The 25,093-nt window shown below is 36.1% G+C and overlaps 8 protein-coding genes and 1 long non-coding RNA gene across 9 annotated transcripts; 6 read left to right on the top strand and 3 right to left on the bottom strand.

Annotated features, from left to right (window-relative positions):
• Window positions 1–1,837: 1,837 nt before the first annotated feature.
• On the top strand, window positions 1,838–2,638 carry LOC17894046 (E3 ubiquitin-protein ligase RMA1H1). Its single transcript, XM_006301703.2, has 2 exons — window positions 1,838–1,916; window positions 2,092–2,638. Exon 2 carries the CDS (start codon window positions 2,116–2,118, stop codon window positions 2,527–2,529), a length of 414 nt encoding a protein of 137 aa, XP_006301765.1. The 5' UTR covers window positions 1,838–1,916; window positions 2,092–2,115; the 3' UTR covers window positions 2,530–2,638.
• Window positions 2,639–3,326: 688 nt separating this feature from the next.
• LOC17894074 (30S ribosomal protein S9, chloroplastic) lies at window positions 3,327–4,979 on the top strand. Its single transcript, XM_006300266.2, has 2 exons — window positions 3,327–3,767; window positions 4,496–4,979. The coding sequence occupies exons 1-2, from the start codon at window positions 3,429–3,431 to the stop codon at window positions 4,781–4,783; spliced, it is 627 nt and encodes a 208-aa protein (XP_006300328.1). The 5' UTR covers window positions 3,327–3,428; the 3' UTR covers window positions 4,784–4,979.
• Window positions 4,879–5,731, bottom strand: LOC111832040. The gene is made up of 2 exons (XR_002835168.1): window positions 5,513–5,731; window positions 4,879–5,436 (listed from the first exon to the last, which is right to left on the bottom strand). It is a non-coding gene; the product is annotated as an uncharacterized LOC111832040 (long non-coding RNA).
• A 1,080-nt stretch (window positions 5,732–6,811) lies between these two features.
• On the top strand, window positions 6,812–11,191 carry LOC17895992 (3-oxoacyl-[acyl-carrier-protein] synthase II, chloroplastic). Its single transcript, XM_006300375.2, has 14 exons — window positions 6,812–7,382; window positions 7,804–8,006; window positions 8,104–8,307; window positions 8,519–8,629; window positions 8,708–8,803; window positions 8,898–8,943; window positions 9,033–9,112; window positions 9,373–9,441; window positions 9,576–9,660; window positions 9,762–9,916; window positions 9,997–10,077; window positions 10,197–10,256; window positions 10,400–10,572; window positions 10,838–11,191. Exons 1-13 carry the CDS (start codon window positions 7,058–7,060, stop codon window positions 10,514–10,516), a joined length of 1,632 nt encoding a protein of 543 aa, XP_006300437.1. The 5' UTR covers window positions 6,812–7,057; the 3' UTR covers window positions 10,517–10,572; window positions 10,838–11,191.
• A 1,452-nt stretch (window positions 11,192–12,643) lies between these two features.
• Window positions 12,644–14,604, top strand: LOC17895113 (protein TIFY 10B). The gene is made up of 5 exons (XM_006302667.2): window positions 12,644–13,009; window positions 13,376–13,556; window positions 13,652–13,941; window positions 14,033–14,090; window positions 14,192–14,604. Exons 1-5 carry the CDS (start codon window positions 12,865–12,867, stop codon window positions 14,274–14,276), a joined length of 759 nt encoding a protein of 252 aa, XP_006302729.1. The 5' UTR covers window positions 12,644–12,864; the 3' UTR covers window positions 14,277–14,604.
• A 1,361-nt stretch (window positions 14,605–15,965) lies between these two features.
• On the bottom strand, window positions 15,966–17,291 carry LOC17896435. The gene is made up of 2 exons (XM_006302735.2): window positions 16,562–17,291; window positions 15,966–16,399 (listed from the first exon to the last, which is right to left on the bottom strand). Exons 1-2 carry the CDS (start codon window positions 17,065–17,067, stop codon window positions 16,240–16,242), a joined length of 666 nt encoding a protein of 221 aa, XP_006302797.1. The 5' UTR covers window positions 17,068–17,291; the 3' UTR covers window positions 15,966–16,239.
• Window positions 17,292–18,880: 1,589 nt separating this feature from the next.
• On the bottom strand, window positions 18,881–19,872 carry LOC17894301 (ethylene-responsive transcription factor ERF018). The gene has a single exon (XM_006302771.2). It carries the CDS (start codon window positions 19,698–19,700, stop codon window positions 19,089–19,091), a length of 612 nt encoding a protein of 203 aa, XP_006302833.1. The 5' UTR covers window positions 19,701–19,872; the 3' UTR covers window positions 18,881–19,088.
• Window positions 19,753–19,966, top strand: LOC111832181. Its single transcript, XM_023788552.1, is given in 2 exon segments — window positions 19,753–19,776; window positions 19,861–19,966. Coding segments are annotated over 2 exon segments (93 nt in total). The 3' UTR covers window positions 19,930–19,966.
• Window positions 19,967–21,097: 1,131 nt separating this feature from the next.
• On the top strand, window positions 21,098–24,839 carry LOC17894604 (betaine aldehyde dehydrogenase 1, chloroplastic). Its single transcript, XM_006302105.2, has 15 exons — window positions 21,098–21,308; window positions 21,503–21,645; window positions 21,744–21,824; window positions 21,910–22,058; window positions 22,175–22,267; window positions 22,348–22,471; window positions 22,609–22,674; window positions 22,772–22,838; window positions 23,020–23,096; window positions 23,340–23,453; window positions 23,784–23,861; window positions 23,949–24,100; window positions 24,221–24,281; window positions 24,382–24,488; window positions 24,588–24,839. Exons 1-15 carry the CDS (start codon window positions 21,200–21,202, stop codon window positions 24,670–24,672), a joined length of 1,506 nt encoding a protein of 501 aa, XP_006302167.1. The 5' UTR covers window positions 21,098–21,199; the 3' UTR covers window positions 24,673–24,839.
• The last annotated feature ends 254 nt before the right edge of the window (window positions 24,840–25,093 follow it).

Genomic DNA, 25,093 nt, shown 5'->3' with positions numbered 1-25,093 from the left:
AACCCTAATTTCCCAACAGTCAATCAACATCAAATTGAACAAGCATAGAGGGATTCAGACTAGTTGTGTACGGATATGAGAGCTACAATCGGAGATCTGTCACTGATTTGCGCATCTCTTCGTCACAGATATGAGCTCCTTCGCAACAGAGAAAGAGAGAAAGAGAAGAGAAAGAGAGAAAGAGAGAAAGAGAGAGAACGTGTGATATTTTTTTTTCTTTTCTTCTTAACCCAATCAAAATTAAACATTTGTCGCCTCTTACCTCTAAGATTAACTCTTGCTTAAAAGACGTTTCTTAACATTTATCACCATTAATCATTTAATTTTAATTATATAAATCCCTAAGAAAAAGCTAAGAAACTACCATTAATCATGGTCTTAGTATCTTTCTCCGACGGAATGATACCAAATATGACACATGATAAAAATAAAATTAGTTTCTAATCGTAAAACTTGTCTGATATAAAAATGTTAAAACCATCAGTCATCAGTTCTAACAATATACGTCATTTTTTTTGTTTGTGGTGCAAGTAGAATATGATACGATTGAATATTATTTTATATGTTTGTTTGGTATCGAGCATAAATGAGTTGCTTTTGTACAAAACGCAAGTATAGCCGCAATGCGTACAGGAAATATATTGCAACCCATCAAGACTTTACAAACAACAAGACTTAATTGGTATATTTCTTCCAGAAGCCATGAATATATATATTTGGACATCAGCACAAATGATATGTTATTTTACTATAAAAGAAGTTAATCCACAACGTATGATAATTGTTATTGGATCATGTTCCATTATTCGAACATTCCTATAGTTAGTTCCGGTCAATTTCATTCGTTGCACTAAGTTCTCGATAATACTACTATACCAGCTACGTCTAGAACGATATAAACGATTTTTAAGGTTCTTTTAGAATATTTGTTACCTGAAGTCTTATACCATGATAATAAAGAAGCATTTTTTAATTCGTGTGTTAAAAAAAGGTTTGAGCTAATTAAACACAACATTCAGTGAGTGGATTTTTCTTTTCTGTAGTAGGATTACACATGCATTACTGTCAAATTATACTAAGCTAATCACAAAAATTTAAAACAGAATTAATAATTTTTTCTAGCTGTAAAACAGAAAATAGGACTGATCTCCATAACCTTATCTACACTATTTTTATTATATTCATAAGGTATAATTATTTCTTTGGGTACAAGGTGACCAATGATCGTCAACATCTAGAATCCAAGAACCGTCAAAATAAACAATGGTTATATGCTACACTTATCCTAGACATTTTATGGATTGTTTGGACTTTATTAATTGGTGATAAGTATGTAAACAATATTTTCTTCGTACGTTTTAAACTAATTATACGTCGTCTTGACATTGCCTCAAGTATAACATTAAAATTAAATTACATATTGACATTCACAACTAGCTATACGTATTATGTTTTCGATCGACTGTTTAAGTTCTGTAATAGATCAATTTAATTCAAGATGAATGAGAATATGAGATATATGGTCAATATTCAAGTAAATGTTCAACATTTTAGTTTTAGAAAAAAGTACATTAGAATCAGAAAATAATAATATTAGTCAAAAGTCAAAACTGCCATTTAATTAGATTTTAATCAAAGGAAAGAATCTAAATATCAAATTAAGTTAAAATATGGGGAAAATCAAGTAATCGTCTGATATAAAACCGAGGAAGCTTCCTCAGATATTTAAGAAGAATATTAACAACTTTTTTTTTCTTTTCTTAATTTTGTTAATTAGTTTTTATAATAACAACACAACAGCATCATTCCTATTTTATTTTTTTTCATTCACCGACTCTCGCTCTCTTCTCTCTCGCTCCTTTCATTCTCTGCGATTTTACACAAGGGGCACGCCTCTCTTCTCTTTCGTTGCCGAGGTAAGTCATTCTTCGGACTCTGTAAATTGAGTTTCCATTAACATAAAGATCGAAACGTAGTATCAAATTTATGAGAAGTTTTGGTATATATATCTCTGCATGTGTTTGATCTTTATTCTATACGAAACGGCTCGAGGGGTTTAGGGTTTCATCTCATTTTGTCATTTATATGTAGGACGACAAATATCTGAAATTTACCATGTCTTGTAACATCAAAACCACGAACGAAGAAGATGCATCGAGCAACTTTGGATGCAATATCTGTCTTGACTTGGCAAGAGAACCGATCGTGACTCTATGTGGTCATTTGTTCTGCTGGCCTTGTCTCTACAAATGGCTCCATTATCATTCCAAATCGAATCATTGTCCTGTTTGTAAAGCTCTGGTTAAGGAAGACAGTTTGGTTCCTTTGTATGGAATGGGCAAGCCATCTTCTGATCCCAGATCGAAGCCAAGTTGTGGTGTTTCTGTCCCCAATCGACCAACTGCGGCTAGGATTGAATCAGCTCGTCCTCCGCTTGGGACAAGGCATCATGGCTCTAGTTTCTTTGGAGGGCATTCAGGATTTGCTGCCATGCCAACTGGTACACGGTTTTCCAACTTCTTGTTGTAATGCAAGTATACCTTTGATGAATCCGAGTAGACGCGCAGTGTTCTGACAATGTTTTTGATACTACTATATATTATACGTTGTCTACAATTTTTGTTACTTTGTCAATGTTTCGAGCTACAATTTATTATAGCATTTGCCTTCTTTTGGTCTAAGTTTTTGTATCAGCTTGTAATATATATATATTGTAATATTTGATTCTTCGATCTTGTGCTTTACGAGAGGAGTCATAAGATTGTTCTCATGTTACATCCGCAGATTGATGATTACATTATAGTAGAGTACTAGAAACGTCATCCCCGGATATTATCCTTCTTAAAAGTTAAATTTGAAGCTTCACATTTTGGTTGAGTAACTAGAGTAGATGGCAAAAACAAAATATAATTAAAGAGATAAATTGTCTAAGAATGAAAACAAAACTATTTGGGGGTAAAACGTCACATATGTAGAGTACACTGCTAGGTTTCTAATTTCACCTCTATTTTGGCAACAAATAGACTTTTATAGTTTTGTCTCCCAGATGAAGCCATCTCAACACATGACATGATTGGTGGTTAGCCAGAAAACAATGATTGTTCTAAGTTGAGTAATAATTTGTTGATGCCTTGATGGTTTGTACAACCACAAATTGATCTTCCGAGAGTTGAAAAAATTCAGTTAAAACAAAATACCACACATGCCACGGAGCCCACATACTGTATATTTGTTAAGCCCAATAAAGGATTAATGGGCTCTAATGGGCCGATTCAATCACTTGGAGCGCTCACGGAAGCGATAGAGACCTTGCCTAATCTCATCTTCACCTTTACCCGTTATCTTCTTCTTCCTTTTGCCTCTCTGTTCGACGAAATTCGTGAACTCAGCTTCACTTTTCTCGACGTTATCTTCTTCATTCAGCGACAATGGCGTCGATTTCGACCCTCGCTTCTTCTCTCTCTTCACTCTCCTTCTCTTCCCAGGTTTCTCAGAGACCTAACACCATTTCCTTCCCCCGCGCGAATTCGGTTTTCGCATTGCCGGCGAAATCCGCTCGCCGCGCTTCTCTCTCTATCACCGCCACGGTAGCTGCTTCACCGGAGGAGGAGGAGATAGTTGAGCTGAAGAAGTATGTAAAGTCGAGGCTCCCTGGAGGATTTGCTGCTCAGAAGATTATTGGCACTGGACGGCGTAAGTGCGCAATCGCTCGAGTTGTGCTTCAGGAAGGCACCGGGAAGGTTATCATCAACTATCGTGATGCCAAGGTAAAGTTTTTATGCATCTGTGTTCTATAAATTATTTCTAATCACATTATCTTAGTGGCTTTTAAACTGTTGCTAGTGGCTCATGTGTTTTGCTTAGGCCTTGATTTTGGGGTTTGCTTAGCTAAATTGACTGCTCATATCGGGTTTATGTTCTTGAGGGATTCAATTTTCGCATTGGATTGAAGCATTTACTAGTATAAGTTGCAGCATTTTATAGCAGAGAATCTCCTGAGCTCTATGAAGATATTCTCTGTTATGCTAACAACATCTATTAGTCTTGCGATAAAACTTTATGTCTATGCAGTTCGTTACGACTGAGAGCTGTATCAACACATTACAGATTAAGTTGGAGATGGAAGATTTTTCTGAACTTATAGTTTCATATGATGAATTCTAGGCTGTTTAGACTAGGATAAGTGGCTGAGGAAGTGATCAAACTGTATTTGTATTAGTCTCGTGATCAAACTGTGTCTGTATGCAGTTCTTCGTAATGTGGAAGTTTTATCAGCACATAAAAGTTTAAGTTGAAACTGGATGAACTTTCTGAACAAGTTGTTCGTATAGTGGTGAATTCTTTGTTGTTAAGACTAGGATCAATGGCTGAAAAGTGATAATAAGGAGAGATTATGATGACGTTTAGGAAGTTTTAGCAAGCTGTTTTGTGAACGTGAAGGATTTGAATCCATACACGCATATTGCTGATGATGATCATTGTAAACCCTTTTCAGGAGTACCTTCAGGGAAATCCACTATGGCTTCAGTATGTTAAAGTCCCACTAGTGACTTTAGGGTATGAGAACAGCTACGACATATTTGTGAAAGCCCATGGAGGCGGTCTCTCTGGTCAAGCACAAGCTATCACCCTGGGAGTCGCACGTGCACTCCTTAAGGTAAGTGCAGACCACAGATCGCCTTTGAAGAAGGAAGGTTTGCTCACTAGAGATGCGAGAGTGGTTGAAAGAAAGAAGGCTGGGCTCAAGAAGGCGCGTAAAGCACCACAATTCTCCAAGCGTTAAAGAGTTTTTATATCACTGGATCAAACTCTTCGGGAACTCTCCTTTGCCTCCATTCTTTTTTTTTATTTTATAACTCTTGTTGTCAATGATGTGTGTTTTTGTTTCATGTTCATGTTTATTATGTGTAGACGAACCAATACAATGTTTGAGTAGAAAGGGAAGTTGGTATGCTTTTGAATTAAAAAGCACTTGTCAATTTCGATCAACTTTTTACAACATTCTTAAAATTACATAACCGAGGAATGATTATGTCTTGCCCATTCTCATGGAGACGAATTAGCGCTCCCCTAAGACTGGGATTTTCATTTGCAGATAACCGAGAATTATGCTTTGATTGCATGATTTCGGCACCAGAAGAGGACCAGAGAATGTCGTTCAACCTCTCTAATATCATCTTCTTTCTTTTTTTTGACATGAGAGGTTGCACAATGCTCTAGTTCCAAATCCCCCTTGCAAAAATCAGCTATTGTCTTCCAAGGAACACAATTGTGTCAGTATGTCTTATCTTTTTGTAACTCCTTGCTTTTTTTTCTCATGGAATGCTGCTTTCTGATCCCTCTTTAATCCTCATGGTTGGTTTGTTCCATCCTCATACAAGCAAGACGAATCAGGGAAGGACACGTGTGAGAGAGAAAGCAAATGTATATAGAAAACTGGAAACCGTAGATTAGGCTGGTTTAGCTGAGAATGGTGATGCAAAAATGGAATGTTAGGTGTGAGAGAGCTTACCCACTTTGACTCTTTCCATGCATTTTCTCTTGCTCCCCTCTTTCCTGCTCCCTCTGTTTTGTTTATTTTATTCCATCACTCTGAAAACAAAAACAATCCAACGTAAACCGATGATAGGGCTAATACACACACACACGACTTGGTTTGTTGCAATATACATGCTTAAAGAGCCATAGCTACTTGATGTGCAAGTGTGTGTGTGTGTGTATGTTTCGATCAGGGAAAGCAAAAACAAATCACGTGTATCCTCCTATCAAACTTTTGATTACAAGTCAAAAGAGACATTAATTGTATGAATTTAATGAATTCTCGAGGGGTCTATTATCATTACGTTTTTTTTTTAGTAGGAGTCAGCTTTAACGTATCAAAATGTATATATCCATGACTTTTATGAATGTTTTTTTCCCTCTTTCTTTTCTGGATCTACACTGATCACATTTTCTTTGTGTATAGAAGAAAAGTAAAAGGTATCAGCCATCAGGTATGTCTCTATTATACGTACGTCATACGTATATTGATATATCTCTGAACACACAAAATGACTCTTCTTGTCTAAAAAAATAAGTCAAGAAGAGAGAGTAGTAAGTAGTAAATGTCTGTTTAAAAAAAGAGTGGGCAGCTTTGCCATATCGCTATCTCCCTCTACTGTAACACTTCGCTGCCACAGTCCAAAATAAGATAATGATATCCCCAAGTGTCCTTCCTTCGATTAAACCGAGGTCACCGAATCTGCAATGTTTTAAAATAAAAATAGTAGAATATTGGAGTTCATGTTTTTTTTATTGTATCATTTATTGAACATAAATAATGATTCTCTGTAATTTTGTGATTGGATAAATTAATATTTGTCTGAACCAATAGCTATTTCCATTATTCTGTGAATTCTCAATTAAAATCACTCTAATCCATTTTGTTTTAATATTTTTTCTATACACAAAAATCCTACATTCTACTCTCTCTTTTTCTAATTTTCACTTTTCAAAACAAAATTCATAGTGAAGCTAATAAAATAAATATATATATATATATATATATAATTATATATATATATATATATATTTTTATACAAGATGTCATCAACTTTAAACAAAAAAAGAAGATAAAAGGTTTATATTTTATTTTTAAGTCTGAAAAAGTTATAATTTTGTTTTTGTCGACATTATAATTTCTTTTAAGATTTAAGAAAAAACAAATAAAAATTATTCTGGTCATCGATAATTTTGAGATTTGAAGTGTCGATTGGTATTTTGCCTTAGTAGTATAATGTTTGTATGTGAGTGTGTATTCATATATCTCTCTCTCTCCGTCTCTGTTTGTTTTTCTCACAGGACGATTTTTGGCGTCTCCACGCACGAATTTACGCATCGAAGCTCTCTGCACGCCTCCTGAAAGAGAGAGAGAGAGAGAAGAGAGATCGTAGATCGATTCTTCTTAAATCTCTCGTGAATCCCATTTCCCTTCCGCTAGATTCTCTCCACACCCATTTCTCGCTTTCGCTCCTTTGTTCTCTCATCTGGGCTCTCTCTTTTTTTCTCACTTTTTGCCATGGTGGGTGCGTCTTCTTGCTACGCATCTCCGTTATGCACCTGGTTCGTTGCTGCTTGCATGTCCGTCGCTCACGGCCCTGGAGATAGCCGCCAGGCTGTTGCGCTTCAATCTGGTGGGCGGAGTCGGCGAAGGAGGCAGCTTAGCAAGTGCTCCCCCGCTTCTGGATCCGCTCCTACCATTCAAGCTCTTGTCACTTCTTGTTTGGATTTTGGTCCCTGTACTCACTACAACAGCAACTACAATGCCTTGTCTTCTCTCTTTGGATCGAATACTGTTTCGTCCAATCGTAACCAGAGGAGACTGAATCGAGCTGCTACTTCCGGTATTACATTTCTCTCCTTTTTGCTTCCAATCTGGGTTTTTGTCTGCCAAGCTTCAGTATTTCTTCGAGTTTCTCGTTTTTATCTTCCTTTGTAGTTCTATCTTGCTATGAGTTTATGTTATTGTGCTAATGATGCAATTTAGAGTTAGAGTTGAACAGTAAAGCAGCTGACATGTGAAAGTTTGGATTTTTATTGTGATTCCATGATATTATGTTTCAAAAGAAATCACATTTTTGTGAGGTTAGGCTCTGGATGAGGAATGTGGGATACAGAGCTTCGAAATATGAACTAGTGGCGGTGAACTTTTTGTAAATTTTGAAGTGCCTGTAACTATTTTGTTTACCATCATGGAATGTGGTTTCTGGATAGTAGCTGATTAAGTTAATCTACCATCAACTGTAATATCTTTGTGGGTTTTAGGTCGAGCCATGGCTGTGATGGAGATGGAAAAGGAAGCTGCGGTTAACAAGAAACCGCCTACGGAGCAGCGTCGGGTTGTAGTCACAGGCATGGGAGTTGAAACATCATTAGGTCATGACCCGCATACCTTTTATGATAATTTGCTACAAGGCAACAGTGGTATTAGCCAGATTGAGAATTTTGATTGTTCTGAATTTCCTACGGTAAGCATTATATCAGGATTTCTTTTATGGTCTGCGGCATTTCTCTGTTTGCTTTTGTTTTTTCTTGAATATCGTTCCTTGTTTTACCTTTGTCAAGCGAATTGCGGGGGAGATCAAAAGCTTCTCGACTGAAGGATGGGTAGCTCCAAAACTTTCTAAAAGGATGGACAAGTTCATGCTCTATCTTCTCACTGCTGGGAAGAAAGCTTTGGCTGATGGTGGAGTAACTGAAGAAGTTATGGCAGAGTTTGACAAAACGAAATGCGGAGTGCTGATTGGCTCAGCAATGGGAGGAATGAAGGTACAGTAATTTTTGATCCCGGGATTAAACTTATAGAAAGCGTGAAAAAAAATTCATCCCAAGGTTTATTTTCAGTATCTCACCTGATTGTTCCTTCATATTAACCAATAACCAATGCTTTCACTGAAAAAAGAGTCTCATGAATATGAATATTAAGATTAGGAAGTCTGTTGTTAATTGTCTCATTTCTAATAATTTAATATTAATACAGGTCTTTTACGATGCTATTGAAGCTCTGAGAATCTCTTACAAGAAGATGAATCCTTTTTGTGTACCTTTTGCGACAACAAACATGGGTTCTGCTATGCTTGCTATGGATCTGGTCAGATAAAATTTTAATTTTTATGTTAATATGGACGACCACCAGCAATTTCAGACTGACTTTTCTTTGTGGTGTCAGGGATGGATGGGGCCAAACTATTCTATTTCAACTGCTTGTGCTACAAGCAACTTTTGCATTCTGAATTCAGCAAATCACATTATTAAGGGGGAAGCTGTAAGTATTTTCCATCCATTTGGTAATTCAACAATTCCATAGACTTTTTCTGGTTCTACTTATAGATTGTCTGTCTTTCCTCTAAACTTCTCAGGATGTAATGCTCTGTGGTGGCTCAGATGCAGTTATTATTCCAATAGGTGCTAACTCGTTCTCTTATATTACAATATTCCCTCTATTCTTGATATTTTTAAGCTACGTGAAACTCATCATATCTCTACCAATGCAGGGTTGGGAGGTTTTGTTGCATGCCGGGCTCTTTCACAAAGGAATAATGATCCCACAAAAGCTTCACGTCCTTGGGATAGTGTAATTTTCTACAATTTCTTGTATTGTCTTCTTTTCCTTTCTGTACTTTCATGTTGTAGTATCCTTCTGTGGTCTTCTTTCTTATCTTGATTACCTACCGATGGTGGATGCTAGAAACACAGTATCAAGTTTTCGCCAACAGGAATTTCCCTTACATGTCTGTAATGTTGTAGGAAGATATTGGGAGTAAAATAGGAATTGTGTGTATAATGTTTGGAATTTCTTCTTGTTTTGTTAACCTGGCCTTGATTGCATATCAGAATCGAGATGGCTTCGTGATGGGAGAGGGAGCTGGAGTTTTACTTTTGGAAGAACTTGAGCATGCTAAGGTATATAATTCATTCTTTCTTTTTGTCATTCCTTATTACCCATCGTTTCATCACAAATGAAACTTATCTCCAAACTGTTTTCTTTATTCTTGCTATGGAATTGTGACAGCATAAGTATTCTGTTTTTCTTTCAGAAAAGAGGAGCAACTATCTATGCAGAGTTCCTTGGTGGGAGTTTCACATGTGATGCGTATCACATGACTGAGCCTCACCCTGATGGTAGTTTCATATGAGTCTCTGCTAGTCAACTCCAAATTGAAATATCCTTTTCCATTAACTTTTTTCTATATCCCTTTTTTTTTTTTTTCTTATATCCACAGGTGCTGGTGTCATCCTCTGTATCGAGAGAGCGTTAGCTAGTGCTGGGGTTTCCAGGGAACAGATAAATTACATAAATGCACATGCAACCTCAACACACGCTGGAGACCTCAGGGAGTACCAAGCCCTTGTTCATTGTTTTGGCCAAAATCCTGAGGTAGCTTCACTTCTCTGTTACAAGATTCAAAGGCGGCTTATTGTGTGCATTTCCTGACTTGATCTTTCACGACGTGGCAGCTTAAGGTAAATTCCACAAAGTCTATGATTGGACATTTGCTGGGAGCTGCTGGGGCAGTGGAGGCTGTTGCAACAGTGCAGGTAGCACATTTGATATTTTGAGACATCAGTACTTCTACTAGGAAGGAAACGCTTATAACAGAACAAAATTATGTGCAATCTTCGCATTTTTAATGTTAGTTTTCTGTTGTTATCTACAGGCAATAAGAACCGGATGGGTTCATCCAAATATCAACCTCGAGAATCCAGACAATGGAGTGGTATGTTAGTAATTTATTTGGTTTTTGTTATTCCAAGCTGATCGTATGAGTTCAATACCTACACAAAGACAACCATTTATTGTTCGTAAAAAAAAAACTCTTTAGGAAATTTAATATCTTCGTGTGAAATGAAACTGGAGCAGGATACAAAGCTGATGGTGGGTCCTAAGAAGGAGAGATTGAACATTAAAGCAGCCTTGTCAAATTCTTTCGGGTTTGGTGGGCATAACTCGAGCATTATTTTCGCTCCTTACAAGTGAAAAGGAAAGCTGTTGCTTGCTTGTACTCCAAATCTGGTTGTATAACTTGCTGTAAGGTACATAACATCCATTCTTCATTGATGCATCATCAGTTTTTAAGAGGATGCAAAGGACAGTTTACTCTTCTGACTTTAACATATTTATTACTCTGGCTGAGATGGATCATTGACAAGAATGAATTGAAGTTTGGTTTTAGTTCCCTTTGAAATATATGTCGGTCAAGAAATGCATTTAATGAGTTTGGATGTACTTTAGATTTTTATGATTTTTGTTTGGTACTGTGTCTGTGATGAAGATGAGTGCCTGTTTTGTTATGTGCAGTGTTTACAAGAACTTTCCCATGTTAAAGCTAGTGTTACGTCTCGCGGGAATCGACAGAGTTTGTTCAACTACCAAGAGCTAAGCTAAGTTTGTTAGGATCAAGATCTGATAAGCCAAAGACTTGGGCAGGAGCAATATGTGCCAGAGATAGCAGAGTTTGGATTTGGCATTTAAAAATCTTGTTCATCGTTATACCTTCTTATTGGAAATCTTTGTAGTCCCTTCTTTTCTATTATTTAACATACAATCTGGAGAAAAAAGGCCAAATCAATTCTTAGGAACTCTTGACAGTTTTGCCTCCTTGTTTATTGCATATCTAGAGAAAGTAAAACATCTTTAGAAATGTTGTTAACAGTCTCTTTCCAATGGCCAGAATTACCCACATTTCTTCTGCTAAATATATGTGATAGAAAGCCACAAGCAAAAGGAGCAGGGAAAAGTGAAAACCAAAACAAGTAAAGAAAATGGCCAAAAGGGTAATAATCAGCAGGATGTAGTAGAGAACCATAAATAGATAAAAGTTAAAACAGTAAAAGATGTAGACAACAAATCCTCAAATAGCTTAATAAGTTAAAGCTTTAATGTTGTATTCTTTTCTTCTTGTGACCACCTCTTTACATTTTCTTTGTGACCATTAAAGATCTCCCCCCAACTTGTGACTTGCCTATATCTTTTTGGTTGCATTCTCTAAACAATATGCACATTTTGATGTCTTTACGCGCTTTTGACTATTACTTTGATACACATGTCTCTACTCCTGATATTTTTTATTTTTCTTGGATCTCTGTTTTATGCTATCAAATAAGTTGGTGGGAATAACAAAACAGGATTAGCGATTCTAATAAAAAGAAACTATAAAACTCAGTCGCTGAAACCAGTCGACGACTAGGAAAAGAACAAGGCCTTGGTGTTGATATCTACAAGTGATTCATATATATAGGTGAATGCGATATATCAGAAGAAAATTATAAGAAATGATTTCTCATAACCCGTTTTAAATAAGTATAGGATCAACGGCTATACGTAAAGCCGAACCCGTTTTATAAAGCCGCGGAGCAGCAGATCACTGCCCTAGTAGTAAGTATTGCGACAACAACAAGAAAAATTCTCTCACAAATGTGTGCAGTTAAGTTAGACACGTGTGAGATTACAATTCGTGGTGGAGACGTGCTCTTCCCGCTTCTTTTAATACTAATATACTATTTAACTACTCTACATTACTAGTACAATTTAATAAGGATTAAAATACAAAACGTGATTTATGGATCAAATTGCTTAGTGGGAAGTCTTTGTTTACGTGTAAAGGATTTTAAAAGATGTAAAATAAGACCCACACCGTGTTTCCATAACTCCGTCAATATTTACGCCGTTACTCTTTTCATTCCTTGGTTTACGCCGTTAATCCTTTTTGTTTGTTTGTTCTGGCTCACGCCGTTAATTCTTTTAATACTAAAATACATCACGGCAATCTACGAGATTATTTAATAAAGTAACGGACGAATCAAGAATATTTTAAACCCAAAGATTATCAAATATGAAACGTCCATTTGAATATTTTTATCGAATTCCTTTTTTTCTTGTTGTAAAGGGTAAGAAAAAAAAAAAATGGTAGAAGATGAGGGTAGAGGTAAGGGTGAAAAGGTGATTTCGTAGGCGATGCCGTGGATTGGACATGAGTGACGGTGATCTGAAACACTCACTAGTCTGCCGTTTTAACATTAAATATTAACACGTGTTTTTAATGTCCCTAAAATGTTTTTTTTTCTTCTTTTGTTTTTAGTATTTTCGTATCTGCTGCAACCAGCGAAGAAAGTAATAAAGAGAGACAGAGAGAGAGAGAGGTCCTTCCCATTTCTTCCTCGTGACAAACAAACGCACTTTTGCAGCAGCACCACCAGCACCAGAGAGATAAAAAACTAAAGAAGAACCCTAGTTTCTTATTAAAATTGAAGAAGACCAAGGCAAACGGTTCCGATTTGTCTATTGATCGATCTCTTAGACGTTTTTGAATTTCGATTCTCAAAACGATGTCGAGTTCTGCCGAGTGTTGGGACTTCTCTGGTCGGAAACCGAGCTTCTCGCAGACGTGTAGTCGATTGAGTCGTTATCTTAAGGAGAAGGGTAGTTTCGGAGATCTCACCTTGGGCATGACATGCAAGCCCGACCTCAATGGTATAGCTTTCCCTTCCCTCTTTTTAGATCTGTTTCTTTTCTCCTTTCTGGGACTTTTGAATTTTTCTTTTTCCCATGCTTAGTAGTTAAATTACGAATTGCAATTTTGATTACCTATGTTCGGTCGGAATTGAAATTCGTACTGGAGCATAGATGAAGAACAAAACATCTAGTTTGTTGTTTACTGGATTTCGAATCAATTTCCTTACATGTTTGTTTGTGTATGAATATGTGAAAATGTTTTTCTGTTTGGTTGAAACATTAAGTCTTTTTTTTTCTTAAGTAGAAACTTGTGTTTTGTAGCAATTGTTAGAACGATTGGAGAATTATCTTAATTTTGGGTCTTTTTTTTTTCTGTTTTTGCAGGAGGTTTTGCTGCGTCACGTCAGCCTACAATGATGAATCTGTTCCCTTGTGAAGCTTCAAAAATGGATTCTTTGGATGGTCAAGACATCAAACCCAAGAAAATGTTCCCGAGACAATCAAGCTTTTCTTCTTCCTCTTCCACTGGGACCAAGGAAGAAGTCCAGATGATCAAAGAGACTAAGTATGTTGTATGTAAATATACTGAATTCATTCATCTTAAGCTAGGTTGTCATCAGTTTGACTAATTTTTTTTGGGGGTTCTTAATTTTGAAACAGATCCGTGAAGCTGGAGTCTGAATCTGCTCCATTGACTATATTCTATGGTGGTCGAGTTATGGTGTTTGATGAATTTTCTGCTGAGAAAGCCAAAGAAGTCATTGATTTGGCTAACAAAGGAAGTGCCAAAAGCTTCACAGGTTTCACAGCTGAAGTGAACCAGATTGCTTATACTCAAAACTTAGCCAAGAGTCAAAAAGAGTTTGCTTCTATCCCAAATCTAGCTGCTAGTCCTACAAAAACTGCATCACCAGAGCCGATCCAGCCCAACCCGTCCTCCTTAGCCTGTGGTAATATATCTCGGCCACTTTGGTCAAACAATCTTTCTTGGGGATTGGCTTTAGCCATATTCATTTAACTTCCTACCTTCTTGATTTGTAGAACTCCCTATTGCTAGAAGAGCTTCGCTTCATCGATTCCTTGAGAAGAGGAAGGATAGGTAAAATCATTTCGTGTAAACACATCTTATGTTGAGTTGTTATTCTGTAAATAGTTTGTGAAGCAAGATTCTCAATATCCCAACGTTTTAACCTGCAACAGGATTACATCAAAGGCACCATACAAGATAGATGGTTCAGGTGAAGCGTCTTCCAAGCTTAACCCAGCTTGGCTTGGTTCTCGGTAATCTTTTGAGACTGCCCAACCCAAAAGCTTCTTGAGAGATACCATCTCTTAAGATTCTTTTGATGCTCCATTGTTCAAAAATATGAAGCTGGTCGTCTGTTCATTTTTTTTTTTGTCTTTCTGGTCTATAAAATTGATTTCATCCCTAGTAGTTTTTGTTTGTTTGTCGGATGCGCAGAAAACCTAGTATATTTGTAAGAAAGTAATCTCTATAGCGTTGGATGTTTTGCTTGTGAGGTTCAAGGTTAAGTGTAAGCCATTGTCTATAAAAGACTATAACCCTTTCCTCTGCCGATATCTCAACATTAGCTTGGAACTTTTGTAAGAAACATCCATTAGTTGCATGTTTTTTTTCTTTCTTTTGTTGACGGCTGTGATATCATCTTAATTTGATAAAATCCAATTGTTATGTTTTCGCTTATTGAGCTAAAGCTTCCCCAATTAAGCGAAGAGTAATGAAATTAATAAATAATTTAAAATTGAAGTATTGATTAGTCCTAACAATACGCGTTTTCTTTCAAAAATAGAGATATATCGTAAAATGATATGTTCTTTTATCTGCTAAGTTAGTATTGTCGTGAATGTCATGTGAAACATTCTAAATTAACAAAACTAGTAAATATTGTTCAGAATGAAAATTCGACATTTCGATATAACGTATAGTATTAGTCTTTTAGTTTCGTTGGTTAAATAAACAAATTTTGCACAAGTTAAGAGTATTATTTGGTTAATAAATAAATAGTAGAAGCTACTTGCTTGCTTGTGCTCTTTTCTTTCCTCGTAAAATACGACTTTTAAATAAATAAAAATAAAATATCCGAAGTCCATTAAAGAAAGAAACTTCGTGAAATAATATCCAAAGAGGTTAGTGGAGTGGAGTCAGTCAGACCAGACTTGGGGTAGGCCATGGGAATTCTGACCGGCGAATGCGATAGCTCTTATTTTTGTTCGGTCCCCTGACTCTTTGAAACACAAAATCTTTCAACTAACAAAAACGAGCTCAAAGGTCTGGTCCGAAGTTCGTTATCACTATTAGCTTAAAATAAACCTAAGATCCAATTATTATATATTCCGACTTGGAAAAAAAAAAAAGATAACGTAATCTGGAACTGCAGAACCGGACTACAAAGTTTCGATACAAAAGAAAAAGAAAAATATCATAGTTTTCTCAGTTGATGGGAAAAAAAAGAGAGAGAGGCATATAGTAGTACAGAGTATATAAATTATTTTTCTGACAAAGGGGCCTAGGATTCAAACAAGTTGCATATAACCCAAAGGTCCCCCCACGTCTCCATTACACATAATTGCACTACCAATCCTAATGGTTTTTCATTAGCTTTAATTATTGTGTTTCTATCTATCTTTAGCTCTTTGATTTTGCATTAAAACGTTGTTATGTTAGTTTCTCTCATTAAATGGACTGTGCGTACGCCCCTATCTGTTTTCTTTCTTTCTTTTCTAAAGATAATTTTTAGTTGGAAATCATGAATTACTCAAGCTTTGGAACTATGATATTACTCAAGTAGCAACTAATTATGTTCATTACAGTTTTAATCGTAGTTGTTGTAATTTCGTAACCTCTCTCCTCTATGAATATCTAGATTGGTAACTTCTTTCTTTAAGATACACAAGCACTAAAACCCACATGAATTTGTATTTGTTTTTTTTTTTACCAGAAAATGTATACATACATATAAACATGTGTCTCTCGTAAATTTATTGATGTAGTAATTGATTCCGAGGACAAAGGCATAAAACATTAGACATTGAACATCATTAATCGGTATTTCAATCAAAAAGCAAACTTCTATACAATGGTTGCTTTCTATTTTAACCTAACCAAAAATTTCACTTTTTTTCTTTTAAGGTAAAATGGAATGATGATCACTCTTGTTTTTTATTTTATTTTAATCTCATCATCGAAGACTTCTCTTATAGAGTTATATCGTCGTGTGTGTCCAATCCTAAAACACGAATATTCCGGCAGATAATCTCTGTCCGGTGGCGTAAGGAGAGCTCGAAACTTGTACGTTTCTTGAAACTTGCGTTTTACATTGCTCTTTTCGTTCCTCATTCATTATTTGCACTGATCTGCATTCAGCACTACAGAATCCCATCTCTCCTCTGCACACAAACCCAACAATAATAATAAATATCAGTTTCTAGATAAACACACCCAATAATATTTGGCATATTTGGGGATTTACAATCTTGAAATTTGCCCCAAACAAAAAAGAACCCCCCACAAAGAGACAAGGGTTTTAATAATGCGATGCTGAAACTTACTTGTACATGTATATGTCTTTGCCTTGAAGTTTCTTCTCACACAAGCAACACGAGCTCAGAAACTCTGTCGAATCCCTAAAAGTCTGCCTTTTAATAATAACCGGTGGTTCCTCGGCGATAACAATCGGTTTATGCACTCTCCGGTAATCATTTTCACTCAGTTCAAACCCGTCGTCGTCGTTGTAGTAAACTTTGGTCGGGCCGTTAGGGCTCGTGACGTAAGTGTATTCCTCGTCCGACAGATCGACCTCAGGGCAACGGAATCTCCCGGAGTAACGAACCGGATCGTGAATCCCGATTCTAGTTTCCTCCAACGCAGCTACGATACCCAAACCGACACCACGAGAACCGTACCGCTTCGAGCTAACCGGCGAGGGGAATTTCAAATCCAAGGGACTTCTGGGGCTGGCCGTGGAATCTTCCGGTTTAATAGCAGATCGGCTTCTTGGAACCAACATCTCAGACAATTTACGGATCATTAGATGAGGTCTCTTGCTTAGTATCATAATCAAGAACAGAACCGAACAGAACAGAACAGAACAGAACAGAACAGAACAGAACAAGAGATAGGAAATGAAATAAAGAAACAGGAAACGAAGAGAGCTAGGTAATAGGAGAGAATCTGATTGAAGAAGAGGAATAAGGAAGAAGGAAGAAGGAGAAAGGTAGAGACTTTAGCCCACTGATTTCATTTTATCAAGTTTGGAATTTTGTGTGCTATGATTAATGATTGAAGTTTATAGAACGGCCCACCATTTTTATTTATATAAACTCCATCATTATTTTTATTTTTATTTATCTTTCTTTATTTGTTTACTTTAATCGACATCATATATATTTATACACAATTATTGAAATGAGCAGGCTCAGATATTATTTTTTTATATTCAAATTTTTTCTTTATAAATATATATCTAAATGATTCGTTTTTTTTTCCTTTTATTATTTCATTGAAGTGTGGTAGGTCCGTTTACGGACACATTGTTTTTTCCATCAAGATTCAGATGTCCATTTCTCATATTTGTTTTTAATTTTATTTTATATTATTATTGGGAATCCAAGACTTTTTCTCTTCAGGAAAAATATATATTCTGTGATGTACCTGATATATTTATTTTTTATAAAGTTTTATGTAAATGTAAATGTAAATGTAGACCGATTCATCTATATAATTTAGCACCTAGTTTTTATTTTATTTTATTTAAGAATAGTGGTATTAGTTTTTTTGTCTGAAACCAAAAACAGTGGTTTTACTTTGTCTGAAAGTGATTGTTTTTCTTTATATAAATTTAAGCCGAAAATTAGGTGGCAATTTGAAAATGATTGGAATCTTATCCCTAACTTTAATATTTTCCCCTATTTCATCATATTTTCTGATTATTTTCTACATTATATATACAGTAAAACCTCTATAAATTAATAATATTTAGACCATGAAAATCTATTAATTTATAGAGGTATTAATTTATCGATAAATTAATAATTATTAATTTATAGAGAGATATTCCTAATTTGGAAAATATTTTCAAAACAATATTTAAAAATATGATTTAATCATGATAATTAGTATTTTATATATTCAATTACAAATAAAATAATAATTATTATGTATTAAAAGAGAATGCTAACTATTTTTCATATAGTAAAATATTAGAAATAAAATCTAACAAAAACTAATGTGTCTATATATACATGTATTTTGAAAATTTTACCTAATTATTAATTTATAATATTGATGGGACCATATATTTACAAAGGATTTTCAAAAAATTATTATCTTATTATTTTATCGAAATATGTCTAAAAATACACTGGTCCCAACTTGGGACCGGAAAAATTTATTAATTTATAGAGATTATTAATTTATCGAGTATTAATTTATAGAGGTTTTACTGTATATGTTTTTTAATTATTAATGCGACCGTTTCTCGTCCTTTATACTCCATTATAATTTTCTTGACTTGTAATTTTCATGAATGCTGGGAAAGATATTTTTATTGGATATTTCATTTTATAGAAAACTATTTGTACTTATAATTTTTTTTTTTTTTGGTAAACCAACTATTTGTACTTATCAATCATCATTTTTTCTTAGGCTAAGAGAGACCCTACATAACACGAGCATCATTTTCACAAATGGATGGGCTTAATAAAATGATTAATAATATAGGCCCATTTATAAGATTTTGGGCCGAATAATAAAATAGCTTCCCAAAGTCACTGTATGTGAAGCATATTCCTCAGAATAATACGAAAACATAAAGGCCGAGATTTGCAAAGGAAAGTGCATAAAAATTTAATATTAGAATCTTATTCAATATTTATCTGTGATAATAACAAAAGTATCAAAGAAAACAAAAATAAAAAAAATATATATGAATGAAGAAATGATGATCCACATCAAATTCGGATCCGAAACGAAACAAGTTCCCGGGTCAGTGGAGCTCCGTGTTACAAAAAAAATGAGTCACCAGATTACTCCGTGACGACCCGATTAAACCCAAAAAAATGTTCTTTTGGAATAAATTCAAAAATCCCAAAGAAGCAAAGATTCATCCAACAAACTCTCTCCTTCGTAGTCTTCGATTGGTAAAATCTCTGTAAATCGATCGCCGGAGAAGTCATCGAACCCAGGAAATATCCCAAAATCCATCGGAAGCAAATCGAAAAATGAAAGATCAAAATCTAGCGTCGACGTAGCAACAGACGCAGAGGTAGAAGGAGACTCAGGTCGGATCTCGGATCCGGGTACTAGACCTGATTCTTCTTCATCTTCTTCTTCTCCCTTGACGAGAACAACAACATTGTCTTGGGTAGTAGTGTCGTTGGCGAATCGAGCAGCGGCTTCCTGGATCTCAGGAGGAGTCAAAGACATACCTCCGGAGATGGAAGGTGGGTTATCAGGGAAATTGAAATCGGCATCGCCGCCGCGGAGACAAAACTGAGCGGCGTCGAAAGCACGGGCAGCCTTCTCGGGAGTGTCGTAAGAGCCTAACCAGATACGTTCTCTGCTGTGTGGAAGTCTGATCTCAGATACCCATTTCCCCCATTTCCTCTTCCTTACTCCTCTGTACTTTGACTGCATTGCCGTGTTTCTATTCTTCTCCTCTTCCTTCGTCGCTTTCGCTTGCTTCACCATTTTCTTGCAAATCCCGGTTTGGTTTTAATTGGATTCTGTTCCGGTTTAAAATATGTTTCTCTCGAGCTTCAGTTGTGTGTGTGTGTAGTTATTTCTGTTATACTGAATAATCTGGTTTGAGTTGGACTTTGCGGCTGTGTGGGATTTTATATATGAGGAGTGGAAGTGACGAGTGAGGAAGAAGATCAACGCTGAATGGCGCGTGAAGATGAGACACGTGGCGGATTAGCGAACGCGGGAATAGTGAGTGAGACTGTTCTTCTGCTTTGTCGTGTTCCTTGTTTTCCACGTGATTTAATTCCACTCTCTTACTGTTTTGTCTTTTTTTTTTTTTTTTTTTGTGCAAAATATATTTGATGATTATCTCTATTTGTTCAAGCACACGTTTGTTTTAAAATACTTAGACTTTCGTGGCGACTTCACTTGTGTTTCGAGAAGAAGTTCAAGATTGAGTACTTCGTTTTCCTTTCTCAGAACCAGACTCAGCTTGACTTGGTTAATATTTATGCTCATGAAATTTTTGATACGGACACGACTTATTGGTTCTGATTTATGTCAGAGTCCATGAAGAAACAAGCACAAGACTCACTAAGTAAATTATGCGTTTTTCCAATTCATATGTTAAAAATGGTAGAAGCTTAGCGATGAGTGTTAATGATCCATTTTTCATTCCGTTTTTGCTATCAGAAAAACTAATATTATACTGTAATCAAAAACCCACAAATTACCAACAGACCACACAAACAAATCCAAAATAACCAGCATTGAAATTGTAAATATCCTTCAAAACACGAGATTAGAACTTTAACTCGTTCAATGATTCCGTAACCGCCGGTTAAATCACGGGTTGGAATTTACCAATGATTAAAAGATTAAAGTATTTAAAAACCAGATATATATAAATGAAGTATTTTTCTTCCAATAAAAAATTTAAAGTATTAAACTTCCAAAAACAAAATGGATGGGGTATTTTAAAGGTTTTTTCCCATTATTCTAGTAAGGTAATGCTTTATCATTTATATGAAAAAACTTCTATACTATATATTTTTTTTTTGTCGCAAAACTTCTTATTTAGAAAGTGGTTATTCTAACAATGTATTATTAATTTCTGTGAAATTTAATAATTTTTTTTGTTAACATTATACAGTGTAAATCTAGAAATTTAATTACAATAATATTTATATTAAAGACATTATATTAGTACCTGTAAGTCATTTTAATGGAGTTAAACAAAAGATTAAAAAGCTAACTACACTTGGTTGATTGCTTTATTGCTTTCCCCAAAATAAATGGGGATGTTGAATTCAGAGTCACATCACAGCACTATATAAAATACAAATTTTTTATGAGCGAGCACCGAAGCTATACGTGTCAGCGGAAAAAAGGAAGCGTTCCCGTATTGATCCTAGTCTCCTTTACAAAAAGCCACTCAAAAATCTTGAAGTGCGTGTACCAGCAACTACGAGAGAGAGAGAGAAGCTTTAGATTCACATAACGAAATGGCGATTCCGATGCCTACTCGCCAGCTATTCATCGACGGTGACTGGAGAGAGCCCATCTTGAAGCAGCGAATCCCGATCGTGAATCCGGCTACCGAAGAGGTCATTGGTAAGCCCTTTTCTTCCCGCTCCCCACAAAGCTGAATTAGATCCGCCATCCTCCGAGTTAAATTTGTACTTTTTCTTTACTTCTGAGTTCAATGTGGAGGTTTCGCTTCTGGGGAGTCTTCTAACTCTATCCATGACCATTTTCTTTTGTGCTGAGAAATTGACGCAAGGATCTGTATGTGTTGTATGAGTCAGGTGATATCCCTGCAGCGACTACGGAGGACGTGGATGTTGCTGTCAACGCTGCTCGAAGAGCATTTTCGAGGAATCAAGGGAAAGATTGGGCCAAAGCACCAGGAGCTCTCCGTGCTAAGTATTTACGTGCTATTGCCGCTAAGGTCTTCATTTTGATGCTATGCTGAGATTTCTTCCAGCCTCAGTTTTGTTCAGACATTTTGTGTAATCACTTTTAATGTTCTGTATCTGATCTGTTTAGGTAAATGAAAGGAAGTCTCATCTGGCAAAGCTCGAGGCGCTTGATTGTGGTAAACCTTTGGATGAAGCAGTCTGGGATATGGTACTATTGCTTTCACTATTTTTGTGTAAAATGCATGTCCTTCTTTTGAGGTTTACTCTTAATATGATTGTCTGATTTCCTGCAGGATGATGTTGCTGGATGTTTTGAATTTTATGCTGACCTTGCTGAAGGATTAGATGCTAAGCAGAAAACTCCGGTCTCCCTTCCCATGGAGAGTTTTAAGAGTTATGTTCTGAAGCAACCTCTTGGAGTTGTGGGACTTATTACTCCATGGTAACTACTGTTAGTTTGCTTTTTGATGTTAAACTATTTAGATGTTTTTCGCACCTATAATAGTGTTTGTAAAGCCCATCTGACCAGAACTGACCCCCGGACCTGGTTTGTTGAAGGAATTACCCCCTTTTAATGGCTGTTTGGAAGGTGGCTCCTTCACTTGCTGCCGGATGCACTGCGGTTCTCAAGCCATCAGAGCTGGCATCCGTGTATGTAATTGTGTATAATCTATTTTGTTCTGCATTGGTACTTCTTCGAGCTCTGATTTGTGTCATGGTTTTAACTTCAGCACTTGTTTGGAGCTTGCTGATATTTGTCGAGAAGTTGGTCTTCCTCCTGGGGTCCTCAATGTTTTGACTGGTTTAGGTTCGGAAGCTGGTGGTCCTTTGTCATCACACCCTGGAGTGGACAAGGTATTGTTCTTTGAGACATACATGAAACACAAGTCCCAAAGTCCCAACACAATTGTCTAAAAAGGCTACTGACTACACCATCGTTTCAGTGTAACATGGTTCTTAGAAGCTAAAAGGAAAATTTATGTTTTCGGCAGATTGCATTTACTGGAAGTTTTGCCACAGGAAGTAAGGTCATGACAGCTGCTGCTCAGTTGGTGAAGGTAATTCAAATCTCTGAAACTTCTGTTACATATCTATTCACCTCTTTCTGTTTCATCAAACAATGTCAATTAAACATCACTCATGGTATTGTTGCAGCCTGTCTCTATGGAACTTGGTGGGAAGAGCCCTCTCATTGTGTTCGATGACGTTGATCTTGATAAAGGTTAATATCACAAAAAGTAATTTAGTGGATGTTAAGTTTTTCTTTAGATATCTTCGTCTTGTAGTACATGTTATATTCAAGATAGTACAAAGGTATTGGCTGTTCTTTTGCTGTGTAGACATGTCTTGGCTATGGTCTTAAAAATTAATTCTTTGTATGTTTTGACGCCTGCAAATGATAGCTGCTGAATGGGCTCTCTTTGGTTGCTTCTGGACAAATGGTCAGATATGCAGTGCGACTTCCCGCCTTCTTGTTCATGTAAGTGCCAACCTTCTTCTTACGTTTTTTTTTTTTGGGCAAATCTTCTTCTTACGTTTGAGATGAATACGACATAAGGTAATATTTATTACTAAATAAGTGAATGTTCCAAGTACAAGGTAAGGTGTTTCAATGAAAGTCAAGATTAATCAGCAGAGATAAATCACTGCTGAAAAACGATTGCAGATCCTTTTCTATTTATGTATACGTTCATGACGTTAAATTTTATATTCTCTATTTTAGGAAAACATCGCAGCTGAATTTATTGAAAAGCTTGTGAAGTGGAGCAAGAACATTAAAATTTCAGACCCCATGGAAGAAGGATGCAGACTTGGTCCTGTTGTTAGCAAAGGACAGGTAAAATCCCAGTGATTATTTTTCCGTTTTTCTACCTTTTGTTATTTTCCCATCAGGTTGCTAAATCCAAATGCATGACGAGAACCAGGAAAGAAAAGAAAAAGTTAACTGATGAGATTCTTATAAAAAATTGGAATCTTTCATAGATAGAGTTCTATACTACAGTGGCTATCTTTTGTCCTAATTCTGATTCGTTCAGTTTGTAGAGCATCAGTCAAATTAATCCACCATATGATGCTTCATCAAGCTTGTCATGTTCTTACTTGGTAGATGCACTTAAACTTTTATGATCATATAATCTGAATGAGCTGACAAATGTCAATATTACAGTACGAGAAGATATTGAAGTTTATCTCAACGGCTAAAAGTGAAGGAGCAACAATCTTGCATGGGGGCTCCCGACCTGAGGTATTATATCTCCCTCTCTTTCCTATCCCTGATGCACTTTCTTCCAGGCTATGATGATGACGTTTATATCATATCTATATCTCACAGCATCTAGGAAAGGGCTTCTTCATTGAACCAACCATCATAACTGATGTATCCACTTCAATGCAAATATGGAGAGAAGAAGTTTTCGGGCCTGTTCTTTGCGTTAAAACATTTGCCAGTGAGGATGAGGCAGTTGAGCTAGCAAATGACTCCCAGTAAGATAATTTTCCTCCAGAAAGTGAAATCTGATGAAATCCCATTAGTTGCCCCTTGCTTTAATTGCCTTTATCAATTAATAACTTATGTCACTGAAAATCATCATTAATAAATGACAGTTACGGACTAGGAGCTGCAGTGATATCTAATGATACAGAAAGATGTGACCGTGTAAGCCAGGTCAGTGCCTATTTCTTGAACAATTCATATTCCTACAATTTGTAGCAGGTGAAATAACAATACCGTCTAATAACATAAATAATCTGTTCTACTTTGTAAGGCCTTTGAAGCTGGAATTGTCTGGATTAACTGCTCGCAGCCTTGCTTTACTCAAGCCCCATGGGGTGGAGTCAAACGCAGCGGGTTTGGACGTGAACTTGGAGAATGGTACACCTCTTTTTCTATCACTAAATTGTTAAAGACTTGATGGCTTGTACAGTTGTACTAAACATCTCTTGGGTTTGGCTGGTTTCTTGTGTGCTTCAGGGGACTTGATAACTACTTGAGTGTGAAGCAGGTGACTCTCTACACTTCAAACGATCCATGGGGATGGTACAAATCCCCCAACTAAGTAATGAAGATATTGTCATGAAAATGGAAACCAAACCAAATGCTGTGTGTTCATCTTTGTGCTTTTATAATCAGTCTGTCCCATTTAGTCCTATAACTCTGATTTGTAAAATCTTTTTTGAGTTTAGGAAAAATTATGAATAAAGATGCGTTTGTGTTTGATTGTTCTATAAGGCAAGCAATAATGAAGCACCATTTTAGGCTCGGGTGCAGCAATATCAAGAACATGAACCAATTTATGTCACCTTCAAGTCACATCAAAGTTAAAACTCACATGGCAATATGATTTTTTTTACTATATTAGCTTAGGTAAAGCATTTAATGAGATCCAAAGAGTGGAATTTTTATTTTATACTTGTATAAACTGTTTGGCAATCAATTTAAACAAATCTGAAAAAGAAGATAGAAGTGGTAAAGAAGAC

Source organism: Capsella rubella, unplaced genomic scaffold, assembly GCF_000375325.1.
Source record: "Capsella rubella cultivar Monte Gargano unplaced genomic scaffold, Caprub1_0 scaffold_2, whole genome shotgun sequence".
Classification (NCBI taxonomy): Eukaryota; Viridiplantae; Streptophyta; class Magnoliopsida; order Brassicales; family Brassicaceae; genus Capsella; species Capsella rubella.
Note: the sequence above shows the minus strand (reverse complement) of the source record. Positions and strands in the feature narration are given on the sequence as shown.